Source organism: Bubalus kerabau, chromosome 10, assembly GCF_029407905.1.
Source record: "Bubalus kerabau isolate K-KA32 ecotype Philippines breed swamp buffalo chromosome 10, PCC_UOA_SB_1v2, whole genome shotgun sequence".
Lineage (NCBI taxonomy): Eukaryota > Metazoa > Chordata > Mammalia > Artiodactyla > Bovidae > Bubalus > Bubalus kerabau.
Genome location: NC_073633.1, coordinates 42,168,253 through 42,183,108, shown reverse-complemented (window position 1 = coordinate 42,183,108; position 14,856 = coordinate 42,168,253). Strand labels below are relative to the sequence as shown.

The window sequence follows — 14,856 nt, the reverse complement described above, 5'->3', positions numbered from 1 at the left end:
TATTTGAGCCTTGGGGAAAGCCCTGTTCTTTCCCTTGCCAGCTGCAAGGTCCTGTCACCCCACATCTGGGTGGGCTGGTGCACAGTGTGGACTTCTGAGCTTGAAGAGATGAAGAACAGTGAGGAGACAGGCGCTCTGTCTGGGTGGGAGGGATGTGGGGAGGAGAGGCTGGGGCGTGGAGCCCCCAGAGCCTGGTCTGACTCATCTGGCTGCTCCCCTCCCCAAGGTGGAACAGAAGCAGCAGGTGAAGGGGCTGAAACCCTTGAGAAGCTGGTGGCCCAGAGCACAGCTGACTGAGACGGGGGACCAGCAGCCATCTGTCCCCATTGAGTCTTGCATACGCTTCACCACCGTCTCCCTGGAGTGCACAGCGGGGACCCTGGGGGTAAGGAGTCCACAGCCTGAGCCAGCACTGAAACACCAGGGGGTCTGTCTCCAGGGATGAGGAGGTCAGAGACGGTTAGGTGCCTCATCCACTTTCCAGAGGGGGACCCATCGTCTGTGCTGGTCTTGATGTTTCCCAGGCCCCTTCTTGCATTTTCAGGATGCAAAGGGTGCCCCCACCACGGAGGGAATTTTGGAACTTAAGCAGCAGCTCCTGCCTGGGAGAAGGCAGGTGAGTACCCAGAGATTGCTTCTGCAGCAGCTGCCCTGCAAGAGCCACGCAAGGGCTGAGGGCCAGGGGGCTGGTGCCCACCTCCCCCAACTTAGGACCGTCTGGCTCCTCCGGACCACGTGGCAGTTTCTGTCCTCACCCAGCAGGGGGCGGGCCCTTCCTCCTCCCTCTGGTTTCCCTGGACGACCCCCCGCTCCCCCTTGCCCGTGGGCACCATGGTCCAGTCCAGTTCCCTCCCTGGGAGCCTCTGGACACACACTCAGGTTCCGGTGAGGCTGCTGTGGCCTCACCACCTCCCTCCACGGCCCAGCCTGAGCCTGCCGCATGGCTGCCCTGGGACCCTGGGGGGCAGCTGAGCCTGCTCCAGGAGGAGCGTGGGTGGGTGGGCAGAGGACAAAGAAGGGCCCCCAGGGAAAAGCAGAGACAGTGACACCCCACACACACACACAATCTCTCCTCAGAACACGGCTTCTACAGCCTCCCTCGACCTCGTAGGAGTGCAGCGTGAGAAGCCGGGAGATCACCATGATGGAAAACACACTTTTTCCTTAAGGTGAGGGCCCTGTCGGGGTAGAGACCCAGGCTGGGCCTGGGACAGGCACGGCCTCCGGGAGCAGCTGAGGGGGCTGGAGGCAGGGGTCCCCACACACGTGGAAGGCAGATTTTTTTTTTTTTCATTTTTTCACAAATATTTATTAAATGGTTATTATGTGGCTGGTGTTATGAGGAGAGCCCAACATATAATGGCAAATACATCGATATGGCCTCTGCCTTCATTGTACTTGCAGCATAAGAGAATATTCCAATATTAGGTCCTTGCATCAATGAGAAAAAAGCCTATAGTTACATTAGGCCCCCAATTCCTCATGTGTCAGTGGCAATCACTATAGACTTCCAAGCTGCAGTTCTTTCAGCCAACCAGGCTGACCAAAGGCAGAAGTGTCTCAGGGGACTCAAACTACAGCAGTGGAACTAGTTTTCAGTCCTAAATCTGGAGTCCGAAGAGGGCCTGGGGACAACTTTAGCCCTCCTGTCTCTTCTTCCTCTGTGATGGGATTGCCCATTTCCCATGGTCTGTACTCCAGCGATTCTGTTGAGACTAGAGTCTGCCCTGAACCCCATCTCACTTGATTCCCAGAGGGATGATTCTTCATTATTGTCCCCAGCATATGCCAAAGACAGTTCTAGTTGTTGTAGGCTTCTTCCCTTAAGAGCTGGCAGATTTTGACGCATTACTGTCTGGGTGGCAGGCTAACTACAGGAGAGACCCTGTCTGCATCGCCATCTGCAGGACAGACTGGGAGCTGGCAGGGCACCCTGAGCAGCTGGACAGGTAGGTCCGGGGGTGCGGGGGGCACTGGTTTCCTGGGCCCCCAGCTGTTGGCGTTCAGTGCATCCTTTGATGTTTAACATCTACTACCTCTATGCCTGAGAGGTAAGTGGGAGTGCCTTTTTTCTTAATTTGAAGCCCAGAGAGGGTAAGCAACTTGCCAGAGATGACATATTAGTAGAAGCAAGGCCAGGTTTGATCCCGATGGCCTCCTGGTTCTGTTCCACCCACTGTGGAATCTGCCGGAGCCCTTCCCTCAAGGATCCTTACGGGCTTCCCCATGCTCTTCTCTGACACAGGTCTTTTCTGACTCAGTCTTCCGATAGCTCTGAACACACCTCCCTTGGGGTGTCTTGTACAGTGGCCAGGCCCAGTTCTACTCTTGGAAGGGCTCATAGAGAGCACCCTTTGGACCAGAAATCTACTGTCATGGTGATCCGACAGGCCTCACATGGAGGGGTTGCTTAGGGGCCTCACCTCAGACTCCTTCCGGGTTCCTGGCTCTGTTCCACTGTGATCTCCCTGAGGCCATCCTTCCAGAATTCAAAAGGCACCCAAGTTTCTCTAGGATAAGCCATTCTGAACCCACTGGCATTCAGTCTTCCAGGAGGCCAGATGCACTGGGGAGCCTGCCCCTGAGCGCTGGCCCTGGGCCGCACCTCCATGTGGGCAAGGCTTGGTGTATGTCAAGCCTCCAGAAGCACGTGTCTCTTAGGCTGTCTGGGCTGCTCTAAATAATCAACCACAGACTGGGTAGGTTGTGAACAACAGACATTTATTTCTCACAGCTCTGGAGGCTGAGAATTCCAAGATCATGGTGCTGGCAGGTGAGAGAGGTTGCAGGAGGCACCTTCTCACTGGCTTCTTACGGTGGAAGGGGCAAAAGTACTCTCTGGGTCTCTCTTTAAGGGTTCTGCCCTCAAGACCACAGCTCCTCCTCCAGGCCCCTCCTCTCAGTGCTGTCACCTTGAGTTGGGACTTCAGGCCACGGCAAGAAGGAAGCAGCAGATGTGGAGCCGGCTGCCACAGATGTCCTAGCACCCAGGCCAGGCTGACCACCATTCCCCCTTTGCTCCGCAGCCCCCAGTCTGAGCCCAGAGCTCCAAGCCAGACCCTCAGGCTTCCTGGCTGAGCGCAATGCTGAGAGGGCACCCGGCATGCCAGCTCCACTCAGGTAGGCCTCCTGGATCTGTAACTGGGAGTCCTGAGGTCCTGGGACTTAAACTATGCTGCTTGGGTGCGGGGCCATCCCCACCCACTCTCAGTAGTGACAAGAGTCTACACCTGAGGCTCTCTATCCCCACAGACTCCACAGCGGTCCCCCGCCCGCCTGGCTGCAGGAGACACGAGTGTGCACCTATAGCTTCCCGCAGCCCGTACGGCTCCCACAGATGGCTGGCCTCGCAGAGCAAACTGCAGAAGGCTCCCACCGACTGTCCTGCTCAGGCCAGATCCAAGGTGAGTGAACCTGGCTTCCCTGTGCACACGCCAGGAAGCCTGCCTGACGCCCGCATGCCCTCCCTCCCTCTCCAAGATGCAGCGGCCAGACCCCTCCTCCACATTCCCCGCCTCCATCCTCCCTGGTTCCCCCAGTCCAAGGACCAGCTCCCTGCAAGCAGGGAGGGGAGGAGCCTTACTGTCCCAGAGAAGCTGGGAGTCAGGATGTCACCCAGACACACGCCCACAGACCAGACATGCACACACAGACATAGTGCACAGACCCCACACGCAGCCTTGTGCCTGAGACATCACTCACGTCATGACAGGGGTGGCAGCCACAACTGTGGTATCTGGATAATTACCCACTCCTGCAGGGCCTACAGGTTCCCATGTAGGATTCAGATGATGTGCTGCTGAGTCAACAGGCTTGGTCCAGGACACAGTGGCTTCTACAGTGATCAGGGCAGCCATTTCTCCTGGTCTGTGCCTCCAGTCTCACGCCCAGGGCAGACAGATGCAGTGAGCCAGTCCTCCCCCACTCACCCCGCGCATCCTGGTCCCTCCTGCCTCCCAGTATCCAAATCCCACATCAACATAAGGAAGAGGTGAGGTATTCCAAAGGAGGCCTGGGGCACCAGTGCTTTGGAGAAGATTCCGGGGCAGCTAGGCCCTAAATTCACCCCACCTCTCTGACAGGTCTGGGCCTCGAGGCAAACACAGAGCTGGCACCAAGCCTCAGGGCTACAAGTGAGGACACCCTGCTATCCGGCCCTTCAGGACCAACTTCTGGAACAGCTGGTTCCTCATCCAGGGATGGGCCCCACCAAGGTCAGAGCCTGCTCAAGTCACACCCTTAGCACTGTCTCTATGTGGCTCATCTGGTCCCACGTCTTGCCACCCCTACTGTGGGACAGGAAGCAGCCCTTCGACTGAGTCTCCAGGTGAGGAGGACAGGGGTGCTGGCTGGCATTACCTGTGAGTCATCTGGGCAGCGCCAGGGCTGCCGCAGCAAGGCCCACGCCTCCATACCCTGGCCAAGATGGCCTCCTCTCTGCTTGAAGAGCGTGAGCTTGGGTGCAACTGATGCGGCCATGAGCTCACAGCCCGCTCTGCAAGGCGCCTCGGGAGAGGTTTTGTTTTCTATACCCGTCCTTACCATGCCTAACCAAGAGGTGGAATGACCTGTCCCTTTTTGGCAGCAGTAACAGTAATCTGTCACACCTCACGTTTGTATGCATCTCTGTGATACATAAAGTGCTCTATTTCACCCTGCACAGCTACTCAAGGTAGCCAGGAAGCAAAAGCACACAACGGGTCATGGGGCTCCGTGAGCCTACACAAAGAGGGCCCACACTGCCCAGAACCTCTGAATCTCTGGCCACATCCTAGAGACCAGGCCACAGCCCCTATTTAAAATCCTCCACCTACCCCAGGGTGCCCACAGCAGGGGTGCCGGTGGATTCAATGTCTGGATAGTGCCAGGCAGTGCCCCTGGGAGGGCTGGAGACCACAACTGGGCTGTCCAAACCGCTAGAGGTTCCAGAAGCTGGTGATCACCCCAACTCAGTGAGCCTCAGAGAGAGTCGGGGGCCGTGGGGCTGGTCGCGGCCCGTCCCGCCCATCACTCGGGCCGGCGCTGCGTGCGCTGCCTCCGCCTCTGCATGGCCTCACGCAGGGCCTCCAGCAGCCGCTCCTGGTTGTTGCAAATGTTGTACTGCGTCAGGTGGAGCAGCTTGTCCATGTCCTCCAGGCTGTAGGTCACCTTCGAGTAGTGGTAGGGGGAGTCGGATGCAGACAGGTTCACCTCCCCAGCCGCCTGCTCCTCGGCTGTCCGCCGGACCCCTGTGGGGAGAGTGCAGCCCGGCCATGGGGGATGCCCGCTGGGGGTGGAGGATGGGTTTGGGGGTCACCTGGGGGGAGACACAGAGGAGGGAGGTTGTGGCTCACCGGGGGCAGAGTGGTCCCTGAAGGAGGCGTTGACCAGAGGGAAGTGCAGCACGGCAGGGATGTCAGGGCGGGTGGGGTCCGAGAAGAGGTGGCACTCTTGGGGCTGGCACTGCTCCTCAGGGCTGGGCGAGATGGGCGGGAACAGGATGCCCTGCTCCTGGCAGAACCGACCCAGAAGCTGCAGCTGCTGCAGGGTGGGCAGAAGTGGGCTCAGCAGGAGGGCCCCATGGGCTCCCAGTGTCCTCCACACTGGACTGACTATAAGTGGAGGTCTGCTAAGACACCAAGTCAGACACTAGTGGACCCAGCAGGCCAGGGAAATGCTCTAAACTGGGCAGCCCTTCTGCAGCAGCTCCTTTGGGTTCAATGAAGCTGGGCTGCTAACAACACCCAGGTTCTGCCACTGGGAGGCAAAAATCCTTCCTGGGACCCACACAGAAACTCTAAACCAAAGAGTCTCAAAGATCCAGGACCCAACAGGGGTACAGATGCAGCAAAGGAGACCCAAATAGGAAATACATTTTAAAACCTCGCCAGCTTCCTGAGCAGAGTAAGTTCCCTGGGGGGAGAGTTCATAGAATTCACAGCCTTTCATTCATGTGGTGTTGCAGTCACAAAGGGAAGCTGGCCCAGAAACCGGAGTCAGGATGTCAGACCACCTGAGGTCAGGCCTAGGGTTGCCCCACCTCCCAACCCTGCCCACAGCCCACCTGGAAGGCTCCATGGAGATTGTAATCTAGCGACAGGATGAGGTCCACATCCCGTGTGGGCGGCAGGAGGGGTGGGCAGCTGGTATTGACAAGGTACCCAACATCCAGCAAGCAAAGGTAGGGCTCTGCAGGTGTCAGCTCGTTGGGGAGGCCGTCCAGTTTGGTAGCTGGAAAGGTTGGGGAATCGGGTGGGGAAGAGCTGTCACCGGTGCTGAGGGCACCAGCCCGTCTAGCCTAATGTTGCTGCTAGGAGGAGGCTCGTCCCTCTGGCTCCTGCTCTCTGCTGCCAAAGCACAGCCTCAACTCCCAAGGTCTCACAGATGGGCCCTGACCCCAGCATAAGGAAAAGAAGAGTGGCTCTTGCTCCAAGTAACCCAGAGAACTGAGCTCAGAGGGCGTGGGGCCGAGGGACAGGAGAGAGTGGATGTCTGATCAGGAACCCAAGGCTCAGATGGCCATGGGAAGATTTGCGAGAGCAGGGACCTTTCCAGGCAGAAAAGTGAGGATGCTGGAAATAGTCCTTGTGGAAGGAGAAGCCACGTAGGAAATTGTGGGTGGCCTGGGCAAGTGGACGCCGCGTCAGAAGGTCGGTGAAAACCTCCGCTATCCTGCCGGCCACCGTGGGAGGCTCTTCTATCTTCAGAAGGGGGACCTGCTCCTTGTCTGCAGTCAAAAAGGGCAAAGGGACCCTCAGATCTTTATTCCAGCCTCTGCGGACTCACAAAATTTGAGAGTCACCCCCATGCTCCCCACAAGCTGCCTCTCCCATCCTGGTGAAAGAACCCAGGCACCTACCCAGGCTGGCCCGAGCTTGTGCCCAGCGGTCCCAGAACTGGCTGGGCTCGGATGACCAGTATAGGCTGTCCTGGAGGTTGGCTGCATACAGGTTGCTCCAGATACCTGAGCAGGAGACCCAAGAGGAAAGGAGTCCCCCACGTCGCCACAACCAGACCCTTCCCACCACCCATCAGGGCCAGGACACGACTGAGCCGAGACAGTCGACCCCACCATCTTGCCCAGGCCCATTCTCCCCAAGTCCCCAGCTTCTCCCACCTCCCAGATCCCCTCACCTTCCAGGAAGCAGATGCGGGACTCAGGAAGCTGTTTTGTCAGGCGCCCCATGAAGAACTCAGAGCCGAAGAGCTCGGAGGGGATGAAGGCACCGTACTTGGGAAAGCCGACCTCGTAGGGGGAGAACTCACACCACTCTGTGAAGAACCACACACCCTCATGGTGGGGCCCGGAACCTGAGGACCCTCAGGCCCAACACACCCACCACGGGCCCCGTGTCAGGCAGCCTTGTTATCAGGAGGCTCAGCTCTGTTGCTGGCTGGCACCCCGAGCGAGGACCCACGGCCCCGGCCTCTGTCCCAAAGCCCGAGTGACTCTGGTGGGATGACAGGCTCAGCAGAGGGGGTGTAACGCCCACCTTCACACACAGGCTGGGCTGCCTCTCACTCCGCCGACTGTGAGAGCACAGGTCTTGGCTCCAGCACTACTCACCCCCAAATTCAAAGGTGGTCAGATTCTGTTCCTTGGTGTTGAGAGCACAGTAGATGGGCAGGGGGTTCTGGCCTCGACTCAGGGCCTCCCGCTGGTCTGAGAGCTTGTGGTCATGAGGCTAGGGGAAAGGAATGAGAACTTAATGCCATGGTCTCCTGGGGCCTCTCCTGCCCCCTACTGCCCAGAGCTGCTCCCTATCTCCAGACCATGCCCGGTCTGGCTTTGGCCACCCGACCCTGCCCTGCCCTTGCCCATACCTCGTCATGTAGTAGCGCCTCGTTGATGAGGGCCCACAGGTTGGTGAAGCAGGCCGGGTGGCCCAGGCGGGCGCGCTCAGCCAGCTCCTGCTGGTACCGCAGTAGCTGCCTGGGGGCTAGCACACCCAGCTTGCTCTTGGTCACCTGGGTCTTCAGTGACTCGATGGGCCCAGCCAGATCCTTCTGAGACCACTCTGGATCCTCGTAGAGGTTGGCCAAAGCCCTGGGAAATGCCAAAGCCGGAGGGATTGTCACCAGAAGCCCACTGCATGCCTTGGGCTCTATTTTAGGGCAGCAACTGGAAAGACACCTTCCACGGTCCCCTGGAGCACCTTTCTAATTGGGTCAGAGAGGCCTGTGGAGTTTAATAGAACCTTACCGCTGCCCCCCTCCTGCCACAGCCCAGCTAGCCACCTGTAGGCTCCTGTACTCAAGCTCACCAGGTGGAGCCCGAGGCCCCCGTGATGTAGGAGACACAATCCAAGAGGCCAAGCGCCTTTAGGCCAGCCAGCTGCCCATACAGTGAGGTCATGGCCCGGATGCCACCACCAGTGGCCATAACAGCAACCACTGGGATCTAGAAGAGAAGACAACGGGGCTCGAAGAAGCCCTAGCGAGAAGCCGGTCAAGCCACAGGAAGAGGTGGTAGCAATCCAAGGGACCACTCAGCTCACCCACAGCTCAACCTGGTCAAGATCTAACTGGGGCTCCTGGGACCAGTTCTAGTCAGACACAAAGAGGGTCTAGTCGGAAGTGGGCTTGCAAGGGTCAGGCCTGTCTGGTTTTAAGAACTCAGAAAAAATGGACAGGTTCCAGGCTTCATCTCCACACCTAACCCCTAAGGAGTCTGGTGATTACTTTCTTGAAGCCCCAGGGTCACCTCAAAAGTCTCCCACATAGCCACTCCGCTCCCTTTTTCAGGAAGAGGTCATTTCCCTAGGAGCGGCCCCAGTCTGACCTGAACCTCCAGGGACTGCCCCAGGCCGGCAGGGGGCCCTGAGGCTGTACATCTCTCTAGTCAGTCACCCAGAGCCCAGCCTCAGCACCTGGACCAGGCCGAGGACCAAGAACAATGAGAAGGCAGGTTAGCCCAGTGGGGAAGCTCACAGGCTCCTGGTGACTCAGGCCATGCTCTGCATTTGATGCAGTCAAGCTCCTGACAACATCAAATGCAGGAGGCAGAGCAGGCTAGGCACCAGTGCTGGTCTGGTTAGGGCACAACCGGTGCCAGCATCTGGGACAGCTCCCCAGTCCCACACAGTCCCCAGACCTCATCTTCCCGCAGGTCTCTGTCCAGCTGCAGGGCCTGCTGCAGGGCCTTGGCCACCACCTGCTTCCTCCTGCTCAGGAACGCCTGCTCCTCAGCACAGGGCCCGCAGCCCAGCCGCACAGCCAGGTCCCTGGGTCTGGTGGGAAGGAAGGGACCATGAAGCAGCTCCTGGGATCATCAGAGAACGAAACTGGGCCTGCCCTGAAAAGCTCACCACCATCCTTCTCACCTCTCTTCTCCCCAACCCTCACCCCACCTCTGGTGTCCTGACTGAAGGGTGATGAGTAGATGTGAGGGGAGAAGACGACCCCAGACCCTGGTGGGGACATCCTTGGGGAAGCAGCGCTGCAGAGCCACAGACCAGGAAAGCGGTGGGACCCAACACCATCAATCTGCTTCCACCTCGCAGCCCCTCTCCCTCACCCACCCAGAAACGGCTCCAGAGGGGGCAGAAATGACGTTCCCGCCTCTTCCTTGTGGGATCTGACCTCTCATCCTGCGGCTGGCCAGTGCGGGTGACTCCGCCTGTCTCCTGCAGCTCAGCTGAGGCCCACCCACAACGGCTGCCCCACAAGGGGTGTGACTGCCCTTTCTCTGGGCTTCCTTGCCTGCTCTGCACCTCTAACCACTCTCCTGCCTTGCATCTGTTTTCCCAGCCAAACATTTCTCAAGTGCCTCCCAGGTACCAGGCACCAGGCACCAGGCTAGGTACACACCCCTCTGGCTGAATCAAGAATGAGAGTAAAAAGTCAGCAAGAGCCTTCATCTGCCAAACCTCCCGCACCTCACATGCCACATGGGAGCAAACCCCTGAGCCTCTGAGAGAACTGTCAGGGGCCCGTCCCGCTAGGGGCTGCCTTGAGTCCTCTCCTCCAGGCTGAGTGCCTGGCAGCTGTCCCCCGTGACTCTCCCCGGTGCCCAGGTGGCCCAGGCTGAGTGCCCGGCAGCTGTCCCTCATGACTCTTCCACTGCCCAGGCGGCCTCTCACCCTTCTTCATTTTTCAGCTCCACTTTCATCAAGGGCTCCTAAAAACCATGAACACTCCAGTCATGAAGATGGGTCACCCCACTCCCCTCACCCCAGCCCCATTCACATCCCGATGCGCCCTTGGGCCCCAGCCATCTCCACAGGGGCCAGGCCTGAGGACCCCTCTCCCCTGGCCTGGCCCTTGTCCAGGGCGGGGGCCAAGGACAGGAGCCGCTACAGCAGGACAGGTCCTCAAGGACTGCTCCCACAGTGTGTGTCTGGCTTTCTTCCTCCGGTGACCAGTACCTGGGATGTAGGGAAGACGAGTCGCACCACTTGGCCAGAGGGCAGAGCCCTCAGGGGCACCTTCAGCTGCTCTTGGGGGGCATCCTGCAGGGAGGATGAAGAGGACCTAAGACCCTCTACCCTTCCGTCCCAGCACAGCCTCACAGATTGCCCTAGGAGTGATCAAGAAACAGCAGGAAGGGGACAGAAGGCCGAGGTCACCCCACACCTCCCAGGCTGCCTGACCGCCGGGGGTGCCGGGAGAAGCTGGGGGTGAAGACAGAGATGGCACCCAGGCTGAAGCGGGCGCTACCTGCAGGTAAATACTCAGCTCCTGCTCCCAGCAGGCTGGCCAATGGAAGTGGAAGGAGCCGGCGCCCACGAAGGCCTCCTGTGGACCCTCACAGGACCCGGGAACCACAAGCTGAACTCTACTCTCCGACTCTGGAAGCAGGAACCAGAGCAGAGAGGCTAGGAATGTGATCTCAGCCCACAGAGGCCCCTGTCTCACTTAAGGGGTCTGGAATGAGGGTGGGGACATGCCCCTCCCCCTACTGAGATGGTAGTCTGGCCCAGAGCTAGGCTTGGAGGTGGGCCCCCACCGCAGCCCTCTGAGGACTGAGGGGAAAAGCCCCAGTGGGGATGCATCCCTGCCCCCTGCTCCTGACCAAGAGTTGGGGGCGACGAGTACAAGGTCCCCTCAGAAAGGGGACAACAAAGGCTGAGAGCCGGGGGGCTATCCCAGTGGGTCCCAGCAGGTCAGGGACTCACCCTGCAGGTCCCCTGCCTTCTCCAGTCGAACATGCAAGCAGGAGAGCTCCCGGGCCTGGGTGTGAAGAGAGCCGCTCAGACTCGAGCCCCTCCCCTGTAGAGACCCCACCCTGTCTCAGGACTCCGGTTCTTGCTCCTGACACCTTTTCACCTTGGCCCTGAGTGACCAAACATTTGCTTGGGGTGGGATCCTCTTGAACTGAAATCCCAGGGCCCCCCAACACCTGCACCCAACCCCCGCGGTGGGCCTGAGCTTCAGGCCGGGAGGAGGGCAAGCAGACGGTATGGTGGGGTGGTGGTGGGGTGTTCTAGACTCACCACTAGGATGCCATTGCTGAAGAGGCACTCAGCACCATCAGTCCTGGAAAGAGCCCCCAGTGACCCTCAGCAGGAATCCACATTCCCAGGTTCTCACCCCTCAAGGAGACCCGGGATTTCCTCCTCTACCCCAGACACCTCCCAGGGAAGGGGTGTCAGCTCTGGGTGTGCTGGGCTCTGTCCTTCCCAGAAGGGATCACTCCCACCTGGGAACTGCCCCACAGCCCGACTCACAGATTCTGCAGCCGAAATTCAACTTCCAGGCGTTCCTCACCCTGGAGGGAGAAAGAAGCAAGTTAGAAACAGTGAGGGGAGAGGGAGAGAGAGAGAGAAAGAGAGAGAGAGAGAGAGAGAGAGTGTGTGTGTGTGTGTGTGTGTGTGAATCCCCCACACACCTGGGCTACAGTCCCAGCAGTGAGGAGAGTTACTGTCCACCCTCCCTGGACTGCTCCAAGAACCCTGCCCTTGGCTTAGGGGCCAAGACAGAGGCGGGGACAAGACTGCCCAGTAGCTCCTGGCTGACAGAGCCTCTGGGACTCCCGGATCACTCACTGGAGAAGAGAGACGTGAACCTGGTGACCCTCCAAAGCAGCCCCTCCATGGGCCAAGGCCCTCCACAGCCCTGCACACAGCCTTACCTGAGGGCTCAGCGAGAAGCTCTCGCGCCGGGACTCCCCAGCCCGCAAGGTCCCCACGTCAAATAGCACTGACAACACGGGGTCATCCGTGGTCAGAAGGTCCTGGTCAAAGACTCTAAGATACACAATGTTCTGAAAGGGAAATAGAGTGAGGGGGCTGTAGGAAGAGGGGGTGAGGCAGGGAACAAGGGGCTGGGAGGCAACAGTAGGGGCAGCGAGCGGGGCCAGGACTGACGCCCATCCACCTTGATCTGGCTATGGATTCGGAAGTGAAAGCTCTGATTCCAGACGGGGTTTCTGCAGTTCTTGACTGTGCGCGTCTGCAGCTGGTGGCTGGAGGCCGTGGGCAGCCACAGGGTCACGTAGCAGTCAGAGGAGGTCACTGTGGGGAGAAAGCAAGGGTGACGGCCAAGACTCCCTCCCAGCCCAGCCGCCCAGAGCCCGCATCCTTCCATCACTGCAGCCCCAGAAGACCCAGAGAACGGGGCTGGTCAGGAGGCAGGGGCCTGACCTTGACATTCCATCCACTGCCTCCTCTCTGTACCCTCAAGGAGCCCCCACACACCCAGCCTACCTGCGTCTCGCCCCAACACCCTGGCTGGGTCTGAAGTTGCAAAACCACTGACTCCCCAGGCCCAGCACTCACCGAGGTCCTTGGAGGGCAGGCCATGGGCCTGCAGGACACGAATGGTGAGTAAGCAGGTCCCAGGCACCTTTGCCTGCAGAGGATGGAGAAACAGGCTTATGGCCAGCTGGTGGGCCCAAAAGGGAGGCTGGGATGACACCTTGAGGCCTAATCTTGAACCAAAAGGACCAGCCCTGCCCAGTCCTGGGTCCATCCTCCCCCAACCAGAGTCCTGAGCCAAAAGGTGGCTGCGGTATCTCCTGATGACGCCTGCCAACACTTACACAACACTCTGCACCGGCTCCGGTCCAAGGGCTTGATGCAGCCTAACTCGATTTAATCACACAGCCATTTTGTGCGTGGGGACTACTTATTATGACCAAACCCACAAGGAAATAGAAGTGCTTGCCTGAGATCGGGGCCAGGACTAGACCAGGCTAGCTCGACTTGTGCTCTCAACCCCCACACTTCCCTTCAGTTCCCGATATAGTACCCTTACTCTTTCTACCCCACATCCCTGGCTCCCCTTTACTAAGCAGGCTCATCTTGGGTAGCAGGGGCCCCAGGGTGGCAGAGGTGGTGAGGAGGCTACAGAGGGAAGGAAAGAGGTATGGTGGGCCTCTGCCTGGCCTTGGTCCCCCTAATGGAGCTGTTCCCATACTCCCCATCCCTGGCCAGAAGTTCTGGAAATGGGCTCTCCACTGGTCTAAGGACAGCAGTGATCAGCTCACCCACAGGCTGACTGGTCCTCCAGGTCCTCCAAGGACAGGCTAAAGATGGTCCCCATGTGGCTCCATCCAGACCCACAACCCTGGATCTGGGGATTGGACACCCTGTGCTAATCCATTCTTCCCCTGGCCTTCAGCCCTGCCTCAGAAGGGCCCTGATGGAGTCCAGGGGCAGAGCTGGGGAAGCTCATCCATCACTGTCAACCCTGGGGCCCCCACACCCCCAAGCAACTGAGTCAGAAGCAATGCCAGAGCAGCCGCTGCCTCTGGGGCCCCAGAACAGCAGCTGGGAGCCTGAGTTCTCAGGGCCTGAATCCACCATGCCAGGGAGCTCTGCCTGGAGCCCATCTCTAGGACAGGAAGAACAATGAATGATCCTTCATCCCAAGACCCTGCCTCTTCCCTGGCTTCTGCTCCCCACCACGGTCCAAGGCTGGCAAACACCTGGAGAAGCCCACCACTCCCTAAAGAAACAGCGCTAACCAGGCTGCAGGAACCAGTGACCTACTGGGTCTTACCAGAGCCATGAGGCAGCGTCCTCAGGAGGGAGTAATGGCAGTGTCTGCAAGACTGAGGACTGGCAGCTTTACCGCCCAGAGCCAGTGATGTCCCAGAGGGCCCCAAGCTCCTCCCATTCCCAGCCACCTCTGCCCCACCCAAGCCCCACGCCCACTCCTGGACCAGCCACCTGTCCAGGATATGAGACACCTTAAATCTACACGAGCCACTGATGCCCTCCTGATGGGGGCTCAACACCCCTGAACCCCCATTCTATCCAGCCTCGCCCCAGCCCTACTCTCCCTGCCTGGACCGTGACGAGGGCCCCTGGAGAGCTGTCAGAGGCTGAGCAGGAGGCTGGAGGTGGGGTGGGGGTGCAGGAGGGACTGCTAAGGTCTGGAAAGTGGGGAGCAGGCCCCAGGGCAGTGGCAGACCTAAGAGCCATGTCCCCCATCACAGGCCTTTTCCCACCCTCCTGGTGCTGGTGTGACAGAACCACTTGGTCTTGACAGGAGCGCTGGTTGATCTGAGAGCGCCCCGGGCCAAAGTATAACCAGGCAGGGCTGTGGCTTGTTCTATGAAACAAGCCCTTCAAAGCTGCATGCCAGGGACTTCCCTGGTGGTCCAGTAGCTGAGACTCCATGCTTCCGCTGAAGGGTCACACGGTCATTCCTGGTCAGGGAACCAAGATCATACATACTGGGCAGCCAAAACATAAAATGTGCTTGTTGTGAGAGAAACAATGGTGACCCCCAGGACCCCAGACCCCACCAGCTGCCCTAGAGCTGGAGGAGAACAAACAGGTGCAGAGTGAAGCTAGGAAGAGCTTTGCGGGCTCTGAGCCCATGAGCTCCACGCCACTGTTACAGCAAGGCTGGGGTCGGCCTGAATGCCCCAGAGAGGCTGTGATGGCTGTGGTGGACAGAGGGGTCTTGTCCACGGACCCCAGCCTA

The 14,856-nt window shown here is 59.1% G+C and overlaps 2 protein-coding genes across 2 annotated transcripts in view; one reads left to right on the top strand and one right to left on the bottom strand.

Moving 5' to 3' along the window:
* The window catches only part of SPTBN5 (spectrin beta, non-erythrocytic 5), a 50,074-nt gene extending 45,755 nt beyond the window's left edge, over nucleotides 1-4,319 (top strand). The window contains exons 61-67 of the mRNA XM_055539002.1: nucleotides 227-385; nucleotides 545-616; nucleotides 1,078-1,169; nucleotides 1,867-1,949; nucleotides 2,735-2,773; nucleotides 3,253-3,404; nucleotides 4,083-4,319. Coding sequence (XP_055394977.1) covers nucleotides 227-385; nucleotides 545-616; nucleotides 1,078-1,169; nucleotides 1,867-1,949; nucleotides 2,735-2,773; nucleotides 3,253-3,404; nucleotides 4,083-4,319 — 834 coding nt within the window. The remainder of the gene's footprint in view (nucleotides 1-226; nucleotides 386-544; nucleotides 617-1,077; nucleotides 1,170-1,866; nucleotides 1,950-2,734; nucleotides 2,774-3,252; nucleotides 3,405-4,082) is intronic.
* Nucleotides 2,654-14,825, bottom strand: PLA2G4B (phospholipase A2 group IVB). The gene is made up of 19 exons (XM_055537466.1): nucleotides 12,699-14,825; nucleotides 12,298-12,434; nucleotides 12,053-12,184; nucleotides 11,649-11,689; nucleotides 11,415-11,457; nucleotides 11,097-11,151; nucleotides 10,639-10,769; nucleotides 10,347-10,430; nucleotides 10,062-10,099; nucleotides 9,074-9,209; nucleotides 8,244-8,380; nucleotides 7,804-8,026; nucleotides 7,547-7,664; nucleotides 7,114-7,251; nucleotides 6,839-6,943; nucleotides 6,527-6,706; nucleotides 6,044-6,210; nucleotides 5,334-5,520; nucleotides 2,654-5,228 (listed from the first exon to the last, which is right to left on the bottom strand). The coding sequence occupies exons 1-19, from the start codon at nucleotides 12,889-12,891 to the stop codon at nucleotides 5,008-5,010; spliced, it is 2,466 nt and encodes an 821-aa protein (XP_055393441.1). The 5' UTR covers nucleotides 12,892-14,825; the 3' UTR covers nucleotides 2,654-5,007.
* Between the last annotated feature and the right edge of the window lie 31 nt (nucleotides 14,826-14,856).

Bases quoted from the DNA above. Each gene is read 5' to 3' on its own strand.
- PLA2G4B (XM_055537466.1), bottom strand. From the start codon at position 12,891: ATGGACCCAGGACTGGGCAGGGCTGGTCCTTTTGGTTCAAGATTAGGC. The intron at 11,458-11,648 runs GTGAGTCGGGCT...GGCTCTTTCCAG, and splicing joins GAATTTCGGCTGCAGAATCT to GACTGATGGTGCTGAGTGCC. The intron at 6,944-7,113 runs GTGAGGGGATCT...TCTCCTGCTCAG, and splicing joins CCGCATCTGCTTCCTGGAAG to GTATCTGGAGCAACCTGTAT.